At 40.9% G+C, this 19539-nt stretch overlaps 1 protein-coding gene across 7 annotated transcripts in view; it reads left to right on the top strand.

Moving 5' to 3' along the window:
* Positions 1-19539, top strand: part of gria4a (glutamate receptor, ionotropic, AMPA 4a) — a 126549-nt gene that overhangs the window by 61346 nt on the left and 45664 nt on the right. For 6 of the 7 annotated variants that reach the window (XM_037546359.1, XM_037546361.1, XM_037546360.1 and 3 more), the window contains exons 5-10: positions 423-476; positions 838-996; positions 2580-2747; positions 5202-5306; positions 5831-5938; positions 17395-17601. In XM_037546359.1, the coding sequence (XP_037402256.1) occupies positions 423-476; positions 838-996; positions 2580-2747; positions 5202-5306; positions 5831-5938; positions 17395-17601 (801 nt within the window). Of the gene's footprint in view, positions 1-422; positions 477-837; positions 997-2579; positions 2748-5201; positions 5307-5830; positions 5939-8700; positions 10380-17394; positions 17602-19539 lie in introns of those variants that run through there. The other variant, XM_037546365.1, reaches the window with a different exon arrangement.

Raw genomic sequence — 19539 nt, 5'->3', positions numbered from 1 at the left:
TCTTTGAGTTTTATGTGTAGTTTGAATGGTTTTACTGTCTCCCGTCAGGTGAAGGTGTGTGGCGAAAGGTGGGGCTGCCTGCTTTCTCTGTGGTTCTCCTGCTATTTTTCAATAAAAGAGCACTCATTTTAAGCACTTGTCTTCTTCTCTGCAGATGCCACATTACTATCGTGTACGCTTATTATTAACATCATTAATGTTATTATCATTATACACGCTGACCATGAGGCCTCAGTATGGTCTGAGAGCAGAAGTTCAGGAGCTCCAGTCATTCACTGCAGTCCAGCCAGAGTGACGGCTGTTTTACACCAAGATACTACTGCATGTTTCCTAGTGTGACCGCAGCGCTATGTTCTGCCCTTCCTTAGCCCTCTCTCTTCTTTTCTCTCTCCCTCTTTTCTTCCTCTCTCTCTCTGCTGCAGGCAGTCAGTGTGGGGAAGCATGTGAAGGGATATCATTACATCATCGCCAACCTGGTGAGTGTCTTCCTCCATCACAGCTCAAAGAGAGAAACACTGCAGAGTCACAAAGAGAGAGAGAGAGAGAGATTTAAACTGAGTTACCTACATCCTTCATTTTCTCATTCTTTCTTTCTTTCTATAGTTTTTCGATTCCTTCTTTCTTTTTAGTTCTTATTCTTTTCCTCATTCTTCCCTGATTCTTTCTGTATCTCTTTCTTTCTATCCTTCTTCATTGTTCATCATTCCTGCTGGGGTTTTTCTGAGTGACACAGAGACAAATTACTTCTGATTGTTTGTTATTGATGTCTGTGACCAACATCTCGCTGATCTAATCTCCCTCTCTCTCTGTCTCTCTCTCTCTCTCTCTCTCTCTCAGGGTTTTAAGGATATCTCTCTGGAGAGATTCATGCATGGTGGGTCGAACGTTACAGGTTTTCAGCTGGTGGACTTCAGTAAGCCAATGGTCATCAAACTCATGCAGCGCTGGAACAAACTGGACCAGAGAGAGTATCCCGGCTCTGAAACCCCTCCCAAGGTAGGTGGGGCATCCAGTCCCGGCCAATAGCATGCCAGCTCAGAAGGACTTTTCAAATTCTAGAATAAACCGATCCGGTTAGATGTTTCTAATAAAGTGGCCAGTCAGTGGAAGTAATAGTGGGTGTTTCCAATAAAGTGGCCAGTCAGTGGAAGTAATAGTGGGTGTTTCTAATAAAGTGGCCAGTCAGTGGAAGTAATAGTAGGTGTTTCCAATAAAGTGGCCAGTTAGTGGAAGCAGAAAATGGGTGTTTCAAATAATGTGGCCAGGAAAAAACTATTAGTCTCTCTCTCTCTCTCTCTCTCTCTCTCTCTCTCTCTCTCTCTCTCTCTCTCTGTCTCTCTCTTTCTATCTCTCTCTGATCGTCTTTCCTCTGTCCTCTGCTGCTTGCAGTATTGATGACATGGAGCTCTTTAGTCATTCTTATTGATCATCTATCCTGCACTCTACATATATTACACACCCCAACTCTACCCAGCATAATACTGCCCCCCTCCCTCCCTCTCTCTCTCCCTCTCTACCCCTGTCTTTTTATCCAGTTTGGCTCAATCCCGTGTTCTCTTTATGGATATTGACGGCTCTACACTATTATTCAAATGATCAATACCATGATAACTATAATAAAACAGTAGCAGCTGTAAGAGTGTTTCTCCTTCTGACATCATAACCATGACACTCACACTACAGCACAGTTCACTGTATTAGAGCAGAACACAAACCAAACAGTCAGGAATAGCATAGTTCTGATAGGCGATGGCATCATAGTAGCACTTCACCTCCTTGTTTCTCCACTCACTGTCCACTTTATCAGCTCCACTGACCATATACTTTCACTCTGTAGTTCTACAGTTACAGACTGTAGTCCATCTGTTTCTCTGCATACTCTGTTACCCTGTTCCTCAGTGGTCAGGAGCCCCATTGACCCCCACAGAGCAGGTATTACTTGGGTGGATCATTCTAAGCACTGCAGTGACACTGACATGGTGGTGATGTGTTAGTATGTGATGCACTCGTGCGAGTGGATCAGGCACAGCAGTGCTGCGGGAGTGTTTAAACACCTCAGTGTCACTGCTGGACTGAAAAGTAAAAATATCCAGCCAACAGCGTCCTGTGACCACTGATGAAGGACTAGAGGATGACCAACACCAACTGTGCAGCAGCAGATGAGCTGTCGTCTCTGACTTTACATCTACAAGGTGGACTGACGAGGTAGGAGTGTCTAATAGAGTGGACAGTGAGTGGACGCATCACTGCTGTGTCTAATCCACTCGCACCAGCACAACACACAGTAACACACCACCACCACATCAGCGTCACTGCATGCTGAGAATGACAAACACCCAAATAATGGTTGCTGTGGAGGTCCGGTGGGGGTCCTGACACATGGATGACCAATTCTAGCTGTTGTGAATATGATTCATAAAATGGAATCTTCTCTTACCCTAAAGCCAATTTTCTGGATTATTACACTGTTCGTAAAAGTACCCTCTTGTAATGCGACAATGAATCATGGCTAATGAATTCCTTCAGGGATGAGTCATGGTGAAGGAAAGTAACAGGAAGTGATGCAATGTCTTCCTCAGTACACTTCCTCCCTGACGTACGATGCTGTGCTGGTGATGGCTGAGGCTTTCCGCAACCTTCGACGCCAGAAAATCGACATCTCTCGCAGAGGGAACGCTGGGGACTGCCTGGCCAATCCCGCAGCTCCATGGAATCAGGGCATTGATATGGAGCGCACCTTAAAACAGGTAAACCATACATGACACACCTTAATAGGTGGGCTGTACAAACCGTGCACCTCACAATAGGCACACCTCACAACAGGTGAGCGTCACAAAACTGCTATATTCATGGGACGACACTATAGAAATGAAATGATATAACTTAAAGTGGTCAGTGTGCAGCTTGTATAGCAGTGCAGATTTACTGTCCTCTGAAAAGAACTCAACACACAGCCATTAATGTCTAAATAGCTGGCAACACAAGTGAGTCCACCCCACAGTGAACACGTCCAAATTGTGCCCAATTGTGTCGTCGTCCCTCCCTGGGTGTCATGTGACTCGTTAGAGTTACAAGGTTCCAGGTGTGAATGGGGAGCAGGGCTGTTAAATTTGGTGTTTTGGCTACAGTTCACTCATACTGGCCACTGGGTATTCAACATGGCACCTTATGGCAAAGAACTCTCTGAGGATGTGAGAAATAGAATTGTTGCACTCCACAAAGATGGCCTAGGCTGTAAGAAGACTGCTAACACCCTGAAACTGAGCTATAGCACGGTAGCCAAGGTCATACAGCGGTTTTCCAGGACAGGTTTCACTTGGAACAGGCCTCGCCAGGGTTGACCAAAGAAGTTGAGTCCATATGTTCAGCATCATATCCAGAGGTTGGCTTCAAAAAATAGATGCATGAGTCCTGCCAGTATTGCTGCAGAGGTTGAAGAAGTGGGAGTTCAGCCAGTCAGTGCTCAGACCATACACCGCACAGTGCATCAACTTGGTCTGCATGGCCATTGTCCCAGAAGGAAGCCTCTTCTGAAGCGGATGCACAAGAAAGCCTGGAAACAGTTTGCTGAAGACAAGCTGTCCAAGAACATGGAATACTGGAACCATGTCCTGTGGTCTGACAAGACCAAGAACAACTTGTTTGCCTCAGATGGTGTCCAGCATGTGTGGTGGTGCCCTGGTGAGGAGTATCAAGACAATTGTCTTGCCTACGTTCAAGCACGGTGGTGGTAGCCTCATGGTTGTGCTCATGGGAGCTGCCAGCACTTGGGCGCTGCGGTTCATTGAGGGAAACATGAATTCCAACATGTATTGTGACATTCTGAAGCAGAGCATGATCCTCTCCCTTCAGAAACTGCACCGCATGGCAGTTTTCCAACATGATAACGGCCTCAAACACACCTCCAAGATGACAACTGCCTTGCTGAGGAAGGTAAAGGTGATGGACTATCTAAGTATGTCTCCTGACCTAAACCCAGTTGAGCACCTGTGGGGCATCCTCAAGCAGGAGGAAGAGGAGCGCAAGGTGTGTAACATCCACCAGCTCCGTGATGTCATCATGGAGGAGTGGAACATCAAATCAAATCAAATCAAATTTATTTGTATAGCGCTTTTTACAACGGATGTTGTCACAAAGCAGCTTTACAGAATTTCAGAAAAGACAAAGTTTCAACAGGACTGTAAGAATGTACAGAAACCCCCCAGTGGGCAAGCCGGGGGCAACAGTGGCAAGGAAAAACTCCCTCAGAACTGAGGAAGAAACCTTGGGAGGAACCAGGCTCACCAGGGGGGACCCATCCTCCTCTGGTCAAACTACCTACAAGTGATTATACTACTAATATTAACAGCAGTAATATTGATATTAGGAATATCTAGGAGTCTATGAGAACATCAGCGTAGGGTGGGCAGCTCATCTAAGGTAGGTGGTGGTAGCTGGGGCGTGGGCAGCTGGTCTGAAGTGGGTAGCAGGAGGGCTCGGCAGTCAGTCGTCCTTCAGTGTCCAGCCGGACATATGGGTGATTGTATACTCGGAAAAAAAAAGCAGGTAAATGGAATTAGTTTTGTTCTATCCGTTTGTACATAAACAGGGAATGTAAACATTTACAGAGTGTGGCTAACGACTCCGGCAGATCTGACTATGACAGCTTAAAAGGATTCCAGTAGCAACCTGTGCAGCTCTGGTGAATTCCATGCCCAAGAGGGTTCAGGCAGTGCTAGATAATACTGGTGGTCACACAAAATATTGGCACTTTGAGCACAATTTGGACATGTTCACTGTGAGGTGGACTAACTTGTGTTGCCAGCTATTTAGATGTTAATGCCTGTGTGTTGAATTCTTTTCAGAGGACAGTAAATCTGCACTGCTATACAAGCTGCACACTGACTTTAAGTTATATCCAAGTTATATCCACACACTTTAAGTTATATCCAAGTTTCATTTCTATAGTGTTGTCCCATGAAAAGATAGAATAAAATATTTGCAGAAATGTGAGGGCTGTATTTACTGTGTATATATATATACACACACACACACACACACACACACTTTTGATGCAGGTTAACCACAGACTGGATACTAATTGCCATCCTCATCAGTAAAAGAGATCTGATGGAGTTCTGTGCTACTGATGGTGTGTGTGTGTGTGTGTGTGTGTGTGTGTGTGTGTGTGTGTGTGTGTGTGTGTGTGTGTGTGTGTGTAGGTGCGTATACAGGGCCTAACGGGGAATATTCAGTTTGACCATTATGGACGCAGAGTGAACTACACCATGGACGTGTTTGAACTGAGGAGCAACGGACCTCAAAAGGTTAGTATATATATATGATGTACACTATATGGCTAAAAGTATGTGACACCTGATGTCGGACAAGAGGGTCTGGCTCACAGGCTCTGATCCAGTTCATCCCAAAAGTGTTCAGTGGGTTTGACGTCAGGGCTCTGGGCAGGCCACTGGAGTTCCAAACTGATGCCTCCATGTCTTTATGGAACTGCTTTGTGCACTGGGGGTCAGTCATGCTGGAACAGGAAAGGCTCTTCCCCAAACTGTTCCCACAAGCAGCAATAACAACGACACCCTTCACTGAAGCTGATTCGTCACTCCAGAGAACATGTTTCCACTGTTTCAGAGTCCAGTGGCGGCGTGTTACTGCACTCCAGCGACGCTTGACTGCATGACTGTGTGCTTGATATTATACACCTGTTTGCAATGAGTGTACTTGAAATACCGCAGCCCAATAATTATGAGGGGAATCCAAATACCTTTGGCTCTATAGTGTGAAAATATGTTTGATTCTTGACATTCTCACTCTCTGCACCGCTCACTGTGTATAGATCGGTTACTGGAATGACATTGATAAGCTGGTCCTGGTGCAGAACGAGCTGGGAGGAGGAAACGGATCAGCCATGGAGAACCGAACCGTTATCGTCACCACCATCATGGTAATGTACTCACACACACTCCATCTGCTACATACAAACAGAAAGAGAGAGAGAGAGAGAGAGAGAGAGAGAGAGAGAGAGAGAGAGAGAGAGAGAGAGAGAGAGAGAGAGAGAGAGAGAGATACTGTACACTCGTTTAGAAATAAATCCTTTAAGCTCCCTCAGATTTTACCAGTTTCAAACACATCTTCAGAAATCTGTTTAATTGCATCGGACTCATAGTTCATGAACAAAGTAGAGAAATTGTGCTGTGTAAAGTTGAGCTTCATGTAGATTTAAAAGAAAAACTGGCAAAAATGGTTGCCATAGTTATGCAGTACAGGTTTCTATTTTAGAAATAGAAGCAAACATAGAAGTTGATGTAGAAGTAGAAACTGAATGGAAGCAGTAGTGCTGGTGTAAACAGAAGGGGAAGTGGAAGGAGAAGTGGACATAGAGGCCATAATAGAAGTAGATGTGAAGGTAGACATTGAAATGGAAGTAGAAGCAAAACTAGAAGTGGACGTTGAAGTAGAGGTGTAAATGGAAGTTGAAGTAGACGAACAGGTAGAAGAAGAGCAGAGGAAGAAGTTGAAGCAGACATAGAAATAGAAGCAAAAGTAGAGTGGAAGTAGAGATGAAAGTAAAGTTGAAGTAGACTTGTAGAGTATGTACAAGTAGAAATAGAATAGAAATAAGATTTAATGTGGAAGATGAAATAGAAGTTTAAGTGGAAATAGAAGCAAAAATAGAAGCTAAAGTGGAAGTAGAAGAAGTTGAAGTGGATGTGGAAATAGAAGAAAAAGTAGAGTGGAAGCAGAGACAGAAGTCGAAGTAGATGTAGAAGCAGGAATCGAAGTAGAAATAGAAGTTGAAAGGAAAGTAGAAATAGATTTAAGTGAAAATGCAAGTAAAAAGGGAAGCTAAAGTGGAAGCAAACGTCAAAGTTGAAGTGGAAGAAGCAGTCAAAGTAAAAGTGGAAGCATAACTTGAAGTGGATGTAAAAAAGAAACAAAAGTTGAAGTAGAAATAGACATTTAAGTGAAATTAGGAGTAAAAATAGAAGCTAAAGTGGAAGTAGAGGGAGACATTGAGGTGGAAGTGGAAGTAAAAGTGGAAGTAGACATCGAAATGAAATAGAAATTAAAGTGAAAGTTGAAGTAGAAGAGTAAATAGAAATTGAAGTGGACAAGAAAGTAGAAGCAGAGATGGAAGTTGAAGTGGCAGTAAAAGTAAAACTGGAAGTAGACCTTGAAGTAGATGTAGAAGCAAAAGAAATAAATAGAACAGAAGCAATAAAAGTAGAAGCAGAATTCGAAATGGAAGTGAAAATGGAAGCTAAAGTGGAAGTAGAATGCAAAGTTGAAGTGGAAGAAGCAAAGTAAAAGTGGAAGCATAACTTGAAGTGGATGTAAAAAGAGAAATAAAAGTTGAAGTGGAAGTAGAAGTAGAAATAGACATTTAAGTGGAATTGGAGGTAAAAAATGGAAGAAGTGGAACTTAAAAAGGAAGTTGAAGTGAAAGTGGAAATAGAAGTAAAAGAAGAAGTATATGTAGACATTGAAATGGAAGTACAAGTAGATGCATAAACAGAAGTTGAAGTGGACAAAGAAGTAGAAACAAAAGTAGAGTGGAAGCAGAGATGGAAGTTAAAATGGAAGTAGACCTGAAGTGGAAATAGAAGTAGAAATAGAATAGAAATAAGAGTTGAAGTGGGAGATGAAATAGAGATTTTAGAAGAATTAGAAGTAAAAATAGAAGCTAAAGTGGTAGTAGAAAGCAAAGTTTAAGCGGAAGAAGCAGTCAAAGTAAAAGTGGAAGTAGAACTTGAAGTAAATGCAGAAGGACAAATAAAAGTTGAAGCGGAAGTAGAAGTAGATATAGAAGTGGAATTGGAGGTAAAAATAGAAGCTACAGTGGAAGTAGAAAAAAAGTTGAAGTGAAAGTGGAAAGTAAAAGAAAGAAGAAGTAAATGTAGATATTGAAATGAAAGTACAAGTAGATGTGTAAACTGACATTGAAGTGGACAAAGAAATAGAAGCAAAAGTAGATTGGAAGCAGAGATAGAAATTGAAGTAGATGTAGAAGCAGGAATAGAAGCTTAAGTGGAAGTAGAAGGAGAAGTTGAGGTGTAAGTGGAAGTAAATGTGGAAGTAGATGTTGAAATGGAAGTCAAAGTAGAAATTAAAGTAAAGGCTGAAGTAGAAGAGTAAATAGATGTTGAAATGGACAAGGAAGTAGAAACAGAGATGGAAGTTGAAGTGGAAGTAGGAGTAGAAGTAGATGTATAAACAGAAGTTGAAGTGGACAATGAAGTAGAAGCAAAAGTAGAGTGGAAGCAGAGATGGAAGATAAAGTGGAAGATGAAATAGAAGTTTAAGTGGAATTAGAAATAAAAATATAGGCTAAAGTGGAAGTAGAAGAAGAAGTTGAAGTGGATGTGGAAATAGAAGCAAAAGTAGAGTGGAAGCAGAGAGCAAGTTGAAGCAGAAGTTGAAGTAGAGGTATAAACAGAAGTTGAAATGGACAAAGAAGAAGTAAAAGTAGAAGTTAAACTAGATGTGGAAGTAAAAGTTGAAGTGGAAGTAGAAGTCAGATTATATACATCCCTCATGTGTACGCTGTAATAACATGGTTATGAAGCTCAGGGCTAATTAATGATATCTCTTTGTAACTCAGAGAAGAAAAGAGATGAATGTACCTTAGCAGGTTCCTCCTGTCTCTCTCTGTCTCTCTCTGTCTCTCTCTGTCTCTCTCTCTCTGCCCTGACGTACGTTTTGAAGGCGATGGAGAATTTTACTTCATCAGGAGGTTCTCTGCCGACGCTGGTGAAGAACCCTCTCCTCAGACACTGAGAGAAACCCAGTGGACACAAGGACCTTTGAGGGTCACTCAGTTAGATCCTGGACTAAATCACTGAATGTTCTGGAGGACTTTCACTCAGTGGACTCTGAGAGAAGTCCTGAGGAAGTTCTGTGCAGCTCTGTGGATTGTATGTTTATACAGGAGTCATCAGTCAGAGGGAGCTGCATGTCGGTCATTGTTTTGATGATACTGGTTTCATTTTGATTGTAAAGCTTTCTTATTCATATATGTGTTCATATGTTCCACACAGTCATTCTGACAGACTGCAGTACACTACAGGATGTGTAGGGGGTGATATGGCTTCTACTGTTTCATTTAAAAAGCCATATCATGCTCATATGTTCCACACAGTCACTCTGACAGACTTTGTTATGTGACTTATCCACCGTGCTATATATATTGTTTTTTGATTACTCTGAGATAATGTCATTTTTACTGGTTTATGTCATATGCTTGAACATTAACCCATGTGCCATAAAAGCTCTGTAGTGTGACTCTCTCTCTCTCTCTCTCTCATTCTCTCTCTCTCTGTAAGTGAGTGCGTTGTAGCAGAAGAATCTCCATACCAAATCTAGTGAACAGGCTGTAATGGAGGTTGTCACGGCGACACAGGCTCAGAAATAGCTTTATTTTTTACGCTCCAGACACAGCATGTCACGACCCAGTAAAGAAAATAAAAGTCTCTCTCTCTCTCTCTCTCTCTCTCTCTCTCTCTCTCTCTCTCTCTCTCTCTCTCTCTCTCTCTCTCTCTCTCTCTCTCTCTCTCTCTCTCTCTCTCTCTCTCTCTGAACTTTGGTTTATCCTTCACCCTTCGCCTCATGTAGAGTGGCATTAGCGGCATGCTGTGAGCTGTGTGTGATTGTGTGCTGTATACCTGGCTGCACAGTCAAAATCACGCGGATATGAGGTTAAAGTGTGGCTCTCCAACTGTGCAGTAATTATAGACACAGCACTGTCATCATCACTCTGCACCACGTCACACCAAAACAATGCAAAGCTGTTTAATTTACACCACTTATGTGCATATGTATTTACATTTACAGTACAGATACATCTATATTAAAAACACCCACCTTCTACTTCCAATAACTGGCCACTTTATTAGAAACACCCACCTTCTACTTCCAATAACTGGCCACTTTATTAGAAACACCCTCCTTCTGCATCTTTACCTGGCCACTTTATTAGAAACACCCTCCTTCTGCATCTTTAACTGGCCACTTTATCAGAAACAGCCTCCTTGTTCTTCAGTCAGTAAACACCTGCAAGCATCAGAACTCCAAATCTAGAAGCTGCTCTAATATTAGCTTAGCCAATTAGAACCATCAGAACGCTCATAGCTGATCTTGTCGTCTGTTGACTGATCACATTAGATCGAATGAACAGAGTGAACTCAGAGAGGAGAGGAGGTGGAGGAGGAGGAGGAGAGGAAGAACTCTCACTCTCATTGCAGTAATCACAGAGAGAGAGAACAGAGAGAAACAGAACAGAGAAAGAGAGAGAACAGGTGGAGACAAATAGAGAAAGAATAGAGAGAAAAAGAAAATGGTAGGAGAGAGAGAGAGAAAGAGAGAGAGAGAGAAAAAACACATAGAGGGAGCAACAAGTAGAAGAGAGACAGAACTGAAAGAGACAGAAAAAAGAGAGAGAGAACAAACAGAGAGAAAAGAGAACATGAAAGAGAGAAAAAAATAGAGAGAAAGTGAGGACAGAAACAGAGCGATAGAGATATAACAGAGAGAGAGGGAGATAACAGAGAGAGAGAGTGAACAGACAGAGAGATAAGTGAGAGAGATAACAGAGAGATAGAGACATAACAGAGAGACATAGAGAGATAGCAGCAAGATAGAGAGATAAAACAGAGAGATAACAGAGAGAGATAACAGAGAGACATAGAGAGATAACAGAGAGATAACAGAGAGACAGAGAGATAACAGAGAGAGATAACAGAGAGACATAGAGAGATAACAGAGAGAGATAACAGAGAGACATAGAGAGATAACAGAGAGAGATAACAGAGAGACAGAGAGATAACAGAGAGAGATAACAGAGAGACATAGAGAGATAACAGAGAGAGATAACAGAGAGACAGAGAGATAACAGAGAGAGATAACAGAGAGACAGAGAGATAACAGAGAGATAACAGAGAGACAGAGAGATAACAGAGAGAGATAACAGAGAGACATAGAGAGATAACAGAGAGAGATAACAGAGAGACAGAGAGATAACAGAGAGAGATAACAGAGAGACATAGAGAGATAACAGAGAGATAACAGAGAGACAGAGAGATAACAGAGAGAGATAACAGAGAGACATAGAGAGATAACAGAGAGAGATAACAGAGAGACAGAGAGATAACAGAGAGAGATAACAGAGAGACATAGAGAGATAACAGAGAGAGATAACAGAGAGACATAGAGAGATAACAGAGAGAGATAACAGAGAGACATAGAGAGATAACAGAGAGAGATAACAGAGAGACAGAGAGATAACAGAGAGAGATAACAGAGAGACATAGAGAGATAACAGAGAGACATAGAGAGATAACAGAGAGAGAGATGACAGAGAAACATAGAGAGATTACAGTGAGATAGAGATAGATAGCAGAAAGAGATAACAGAGAGAGAGAGACATAACAGAGAGACAGAGAGATAACAGAGAGATATAAAAAAAATAAAAAATAGCGACCCCCACTCATATCATTATAAAGCTCTGCAGTACCAGGAGTTGAGCAAAGACAACAGTCCCCTCACTCAGCTGGTCCTGAACTACACACTAACCTGCACTAACACACACTCACACACACTAACACTCAACAGGCTCAGGATCAGAAAAACTAAACCAATCTGATCAGAACCAACCAAATTACAGAACATCTGAAAGAAAAATACAGAGACTATTGGGAAACTCAAACTAAATCACAAAGTAAAATGCAGTGGTATCTGGCCCTAGAAAGACAGTACACTGAGCACAGTGACTGATCTGAGACAGAGGACCACCCTGACGAGGTACAGACTCAGTCAGCATAGTCTGGCTGTCGAGACCGGCAGGCACAGGAGATCCTGGCTGCCTCAGGAAAAAAGAACATGTGCGAACTGAATAAAACAGAGACAGAGCTGCACTTCCTGACCGAGTGCCCGAAATTCACTGAGATCCGTAAAGAGTTCTTTGCAAAAATCAACAACAAACATCCAACATTTAACAGCCTGTAAAACACAGAGAGACTGCCGTATCTGTTAGGGGAGCACAGAGAGAGCAGCGCTCTCACTGCTCAATACACTCTGACCTGCCACCGGAAGAGGGACAGTGAGTGACCATGTCTCATACACACAAACACACACACACACACACACACACACACACACACACACACACACACACATACAAATATACACACACACACACACACACACACATACACACACACTCACACATACAAATATACACACAAACACACAAATACACACACACTCACACATACAAATACACACACAAACACATACAAACACACACACAAACACACACACAAATATGTATGCACACAGATACACATACACACACGCGGATACACACATATGTATTCATTGTTTTTATTTTGATTATATCGTGTCTTTCTGAATTGACAGCTCTACAATTTAGCAATTTTTCAATGTTTAACATTTTAGAATCTTTTTTTTTCTTCTTCTTCTTCTGAAATTGCCAGATTCTAATGTGTTCACCTCTTAAATCGTTGATGTTCTGTTTCAAAATCTTTGGCAAGCTTTGGCAATACAAATGTAGCATATTTGTCATGCTAATAAAGCACCTTGAATTGAATTGAATTGATAACAGAGAGAGAGAGAGAGCAGAGAGAGAGAACAGAGAGAGAACAGAGAGAGATATAACAAAGAAAGAGATAACAGAGACATAGAGAGATAAGAGAGAGAGAGATAACAGAGAGAGAGAGTGAGAGAGAAGAGAGCGAGAGAGATAACAGAGAGAGATAACAGAGAGAGATAACAGAGAGAGAGAGATAACAGAGAGAGATAACAGAGAGAGACGGGGGGAGAGAGCGAGAGAGATAACAGAGAGAGAGAGTGAGAGAGAGAAAAGAGCGAGAGAGATAACAGAGAGAGATAACAGAGAGAGAGAGATAACAGAGAGAGATAACAGAGAGAGACAGGGGGGAGAGAGAGAGATAACAGAGAGAGAGAGATAACAGAGAGAGACGGGGGGAGAGAGAGAGATAACAGAGAGAGAGAGATAACAGAGAGAGATAACAGAGAGAGAGAGAGATAACAGAGAGAGATAACAGAGAGAGACAGGGGGGAGAGAGAGAGAGAGATAACAGAGAGACATAGAGGTAACAGCGAGATAGAGAGATAAGACAGAGAGATAACAGAGAGACAGAGATATAACAGAGAGAGAGATAACAGAGAGGCATAGAGAGATAACAGAGAGATAGAGAGATAACAAAGAGAGAGTACAGGGAGAGAGAGAGATAACAGATAGAGATATAACACAGAGATATCAGAGAGATATAGAGAGATAACAGAGATAGAGAGATAACAGAGAGAGAGAGAATACAGAGAGAGAAATAACACAGAGAGAGTACAGAGAGAGAGAGAGATAACAGAGAGAGAGAGAGAGAGAGTACAGAAAGAGAGGAATAACAGAGAGAGACAGTCCAGGGAGAGAGAGAGAGATAACAGATAGAGATATAACAGAGAGAGATAACAGATAGAGAGATAACAAAGAGAGAGAGAGATAGAGAGAAATAACAGAGAGAGAAAGTACAGGGAGAGAGAGAGATAACAGATAGAGATATAACACAGAGATATCAGAGAGATATAGAGAGATAACAGAGATAGAGAGATAACAGAGAGAGAGAGAGAGAGAGAGAGAGAGAGAAATAACAGAGAGAGAGAGAGTACAGAGAGAGAGAGAAATAATGAAGAGACAGAGAGAGTACAGAGAGAGAGAGAAATAATGAAGAGACAGAGAGAGTACAGAGAGAGAGAGAGAGAGAGAAATAACAGAGAGAGAGACAGAGACAGAGACAGAGAGAGAGATGAATGAGAGAGTGATACTGTATGCAGGGCAAGTCTGAGGAGCTGCTGGTTCAGAATGTAAATATGACTGATTGATTCTTTAATGAATGTAATTCATCATCACATGTTAAGAACAGTAATAAGACGTAATAAGACGGAAACAGTGATACAGAGTGAGTGAGTGTGTGTGTGTGTGTGTGTGTGTGTGTGTGTGTGTGTGTGTGTGTGTGCATGTGTGCATTTTCTTGTATTGCTATACTTGTGAGTATGTCCTCACAAGTGTAGCATAGTACCCTAGTCCTCACTAAATTAGGACTATATTGATTTTTTGTGTTGTTATCACCACAATTACTTTTTAAATTGACAGCTAAAAGAGCAATATTTCAACCCATTTTTAGATTTTTTTTTACCCTTTTTAGTTTCTTTTTAGTTTATGTTTATGCTTTTTAGTTTATTTGACCACTTTTAGACAGTTATGACCCTTTGTGGGCGATTGTGGCCCTCTTTCATTCTAATATGAATTATTTATGAATAATTTGTTTATTTTGACAGTTCTAGCTCATTTGGAGAAAGCTGTCTGCTTTGTGGGACAGTTCAAGTGAAACACAGTGAAGGGTGCTGTACTGTTTATGTGTTTGTTTGATTGATTGTTTTGTGTTGTTTTCTGGTTGATTAAGATCAAGTCTTCACTGTAAATATCAGTAAAGTATGAGATTTCTTTTTTATTGAGGAATAACAAACAGCATGAATATTTAACCATGAAGGCTTTTTTCATTTTCAAGTTTATGACATTATGATTGTATCGTAACTTTATTGTGATATATGAAGATGTAAAATCTGACAACTGGATAAAAATGGACTGAAATGAACTTGAAAACCTGTATTTATTATTGTACCGTACAGTTGTGTAATTTTGGATTTAATCATATTTTACAAGTTGTTTATTAAGAAATCAAGATGCTTATAACTTATAGTGTCAATGTATTATTATTATTATTATTAGTAGTAGTATTAATTGTTGGATATATCAAAGCTGAATGTCTGTGATTTTCTCTGTCGTTGATGATTACTGTATGAATTATTATGTTTCTAAACGGACTGTGCTAAGCTCCGCTGACAAATATGTTTTCTTGTAGCTACTGTAGCTTTATATAATAATACCTACATTTAGAGTCGGTTATTCATTCAGCCTAATGAGAAACTGTAGAACAGACTCAGTTTATATCACAATCCCTACATTTAGAGTCGGTTATTCATTCAGCCTAATGAGAAACTGTAGAACAGACTCGGTTTACATCACAATACCTACAGTTAGAGTCGGTTATTCATTCAGCCTAATGAGAAACTGTAGAACAGACTCGGTTTATATCACAATACTTACATTTAGAGTCGGTTATTCATTCGGCCTAACGAGAAACTGTAGAACAGTCTCAGTTTATATCACAATACCTACATTTAGAGCCGGTTATTCATTCAGTCTAATGAGAAACTGTAGAACGGACTCGGTTTATATCACAATACCTACATTTAGAGCCAGTTATTCATTCAGTCTAATGAGAAACTGTAGAACAGACTCGATTTATATCACAATACCTACATTTAGAGTCGGTTATTCATTCAGCCTAATGAGAAACTGTAGAACAGACTCGGTTTATATCACAATACCTACATTTAGAGTCGGTTATTCATTCAGCGTAACGAGAAACTGTAGAACAGACTCGGTTTATATCACAATACCTACATTTAGAGTCGGTTATTCATTCAGTCTAATGAGAAACTGTAGAACAGACTCGGTTTATATCACAATACCTACATTGAGTCAGTTATTCATTCAGTCTAATGAGAAACTGTAGAACAGACTCGGTTTATATCACAATACCTACATTTAGTCTTTAAATTCATTCAGTACAGCTAATGGTAGCATTGATAGTTTATTTTTCACCTGTGTTTACCATTTTTAAGTTTATTTTAACCCTGTGTAGTTTTTTTTAACCATTTTAAACTTTATTTTCCATGTATTTAGGCCGACTGTTGGATGATCCATACTCTTTTAGCTGATTTAGACCTGTGTTAGTCTATTCTGCCCCTTTTTAGTTTATTTTTTGCTCTGTTTTGTTTATTTAGATAGTTCTTTAGTTTTCTCTGACTATTTTACGTCCAATTTCACTTATAATCTTCACTTCTTTATTTTGCCGTGTTTTAGCTTTTCTGGGCAGACCTGGCTGCTCTGTGTGGCAGTGAAAGTGAAACTGTGTAGTTTTTAACAGTGAATCACGTTTTTACATTATGGCTGCTGTGCTGTATCTGATGAGTAGGTGCTCATAGTAACTCTATGGCTCCTCATTAGGCTGAATGTGTTGAACAGTTTATGGGTGGACCATGATAAGGGCGCTCACTGGGCGTTCCTGTGTGATTGTATCTGAGCTCTGCTGTCTGGCTTTGACGTCTGTGCCTCTCTTCTTATTATTCCCATCATCACTAATTCATGAGAGTGAGACGTAATGATTTTCCTGATCTGTAAGTCCAGCGCTGAGCCATGCTTCTTTGTGTCACCATCTTATTTATTGATTATTATTTAATGTACACTGTTTATTTCCTCACTCAGAGGGTTTTACTCTCCGTCTGCAGGGCGTGATGTACTATATATGTTCAGGTTTTTACAGCTAATACAGTCGATTATAAAGGCTTTTATTTTATGGCTGGCTATAATCTGCTGATTAAATTCACTCCAGTTCCGCTCCCAGTCGAGCTGTGACTGGAGTAGAACATTCTGGGCTTATTAACTCGCCAACCTTCACTTCTTATTTCCATCCCTTTGATCTTTTTCGCGTCCCTGTGTAGGAAACAATTTCATATTCACTCATTTCAGAGAGAAACCTGCACCATCACACTGCACCTGCTCTCTGAAAGCCCCACCCATTCAGCCTACAGCAGTTTAGCTCCACCCATTCAGCCTACAGCAGTTTACCTCCACCCATTCAGCCTACAGCAGTTTAGCTCCACCCATTCACCCTTCAGCAGTTTAGCTCCATCCATTCAGCCTACAGCAGTTTAGTTCCACCCATTCAGCCTACAGCAGTTTAGTTCCACCCATTCAGCCTATTGTAAAATATTCTTTATTTATATTTGTTTTTAATTTCAGTACTTGCTGTTTCCATATGTTTGGTCTGCAATGTATGCATTTTACAGAATGGGGTCAGAAGGGGCTACAGAGGTCAATTCCAGTATTGGTTATCATGCTAATCTGAACAAAAATCTGATTATTATTACTATTAAACGTTGCATTTTATAAAACAATCAGTATTAATTTCCAAATGGTAATGCATGAAAGCTTTTATCCACGAGTGTTAATAAGGTACTATAACAATATGTTTATTAGCTACTATATAGCGTATCCCAGTTGTAATATGCAGGTATTTTGTCCATATCAAACTTGCTGCAAAGCATCTTTAGTGTAGAATTGAAATGATATCATAAAGCAGCACAATAATCACTACAGCAGCAGTCCGAGACTGTTACTGACGTATGACCAGTGTTACTGTCCCTTCCCACCCTTCCTCTGTGTATGTGTGTGTGTTGTAGGAGGGACCGTACGTCATGCTGAAGAAGAACTGGGAGATGTATGAAGGGAATGACCAGTACGAGGGATACTGCGTGGATCTGGCGTCCGAAATTGCGAAGCACATCGGAATCAAATACAAGATTTCCATAGTTCCTGATGGGAAGTATGGAGCGAGGGATCCAGAGACTAAAATATGGAACGGAATGGTTGGGGAGCTGGTGTACGGGGTAAGAGAGCACACCGACTGGCCACTTTATTAGAAACACCTAACTTCTACTTCCACTGACAGGCTACTTTTTAGAAACACCCACCTTCTACTTCCAATAACTGGCCACTTTATCAGAAACATCCACCTTCTATTTCCACTAACTGGCCACTTTATTAGAAACACCCACCTTCTACTTTCACTAACTGGCCACTTTATTAGAAACATCCACCTTCTGCTTCCACTAACTGGCCACTTTATTAGAAACACCCACCTTCTACTTCCACTAACTGGCCACTTTATTGGAAACACCCTTGGTGTGACAGTGTAGTTTGCTCACAAATAAAACAATGGAACATCTTTTAAACTTCTTTTCAATTCACAATCAAGCATTCAATTATTATGAAGACCTGAAATGCATAATTAAGCCGCCTCTCTCTTCTGGTTAATTAGCTAAAACCTCATTAGACACACAGCACGGGTTTACTAACAAGTGTGTAACTGAGACACAACTTCCCATCTCACAGCCGAGCCTCTCGGCACCAGCACACAACGGGACGGGCTTAGTTCCACTTCTGCTCTCTGTTAGCATATCATTAGTATATTGTTAGCATATCTTAGTGTGTAATTAGCATATCATTAGCATATCAGTCCCTCTTTCTGGTTTGGGTCACACAGAGCTTTCAAAGCAGTGATTCTCAGACGTTCTGTACAATAATTACAATTAGACCCAACAACAAGCAGATCAGCACAGATTTATATCTAATTATATACAAATGAAACTGATTTTACATCAGCCATCAGAACATCATCACCTCAGAACCCTGAGAGCAGCTGACACTACAGCACTGCAGATACACTGTTCTGTGTAAATATGTTCACTAGGACAGTCATGTTTACTCCGCGGTTCTGTTTGTGGTGTAATTAGTTCAGCATTTGGGTCCTCATGAAAATAATTAATACAAATTAATATACACAAATATTCATTTTTCCAAAAACATTCAGAACAGGCAAGAAAAAGAAGAACCTTTTCACCACGAATTTAAGCGTACAAATGGTTCTTTGAGTGTTCATAGATCTATATAGAACTATTCTGCTAAAGAACCCATGAAGAACTGGGTCAAGCATGTAAGAACAGTGTTGGACCTTCATCATTGCGTTACACAAACTCTCAGGAGGTCGAGAGCACCAAGCTGACCTCGATCCAAAGCTGCTCATGATATCATGATGTCCTTTTCTGTGGTTTGACATTTTAACCGCTGGATAAAAGTCACTAAATCCTGTATTATTAGGATGATGATCCTGGAAGGTGAGATGGTCCTCATGCGGTTATCTCCGTTTATTCTGAAATTGACCAACTGAAAGCACTTTGAGGTTGATGACTGACCTCAGATACCTTGAATGAAGCTGATCAGCCAGGACGTGTTCGGGGTCTAACGGTTACTTCTCTTGCACTGGAGCTACGAAGCAATGAAGCGAACCATATACATCACATTCTTCATCAATCTGGAAAACCATTTCACCATGAAACAAACCATTTGAACTTACAAATGGTTCTTTGAGTGTTCAAGGTTTTATATAGAACCCTTAAAGAACCATCTTTTTTAATAGTGTACTTGTTAGCTACATTAGCCACATAGCTCCAGTGCTAAAACTAAAGCAGCACCAAACAAGTCTCGGCTGGTGGGCTACATTCGGGATAAAGAGTGGAACTGGGAGGGAGTTTCTGATGAAGGCCACGCTGATCGAGTTTCTCCTGTAGGATGCGAGATCCAGGTGTTCTGTGCTCATTTCTGAAACATGCAGGTAACACTGCCGTTGCTTCAGTGGGCAGATGAAGTGAGGCAGACTGCCAAGTGCTACACTCTCCGCATCTGTAGCTCAATTCAGTGCATCTTGCTCCCCCCCAGATAGCCAATTAGGCTGCTTCTTAATTAAGTTAATTACTAAAGCGCGAGGG

Source organism: Pygocentrus nattereri, chromosome 17, assembly GCF_015220715.1.
Source record: "Pygocentrus nattereri isolate fPygNat1 chromosome 17, fPygNat1.pri, whole genome shotgun sequence".
Taxonomy (NCBI): domain Eukaryota; kingdom Metazoa; phylum Chordata; class Actinopteri; order Characiformes; family Serrasalmidae; genus Pygocentrus; species Pygocentrus nattereri.
Note: the sequence above shows the minus strand (reverse complement) of the source record. Positions and strands in the feature narration are given on the sequence as shown.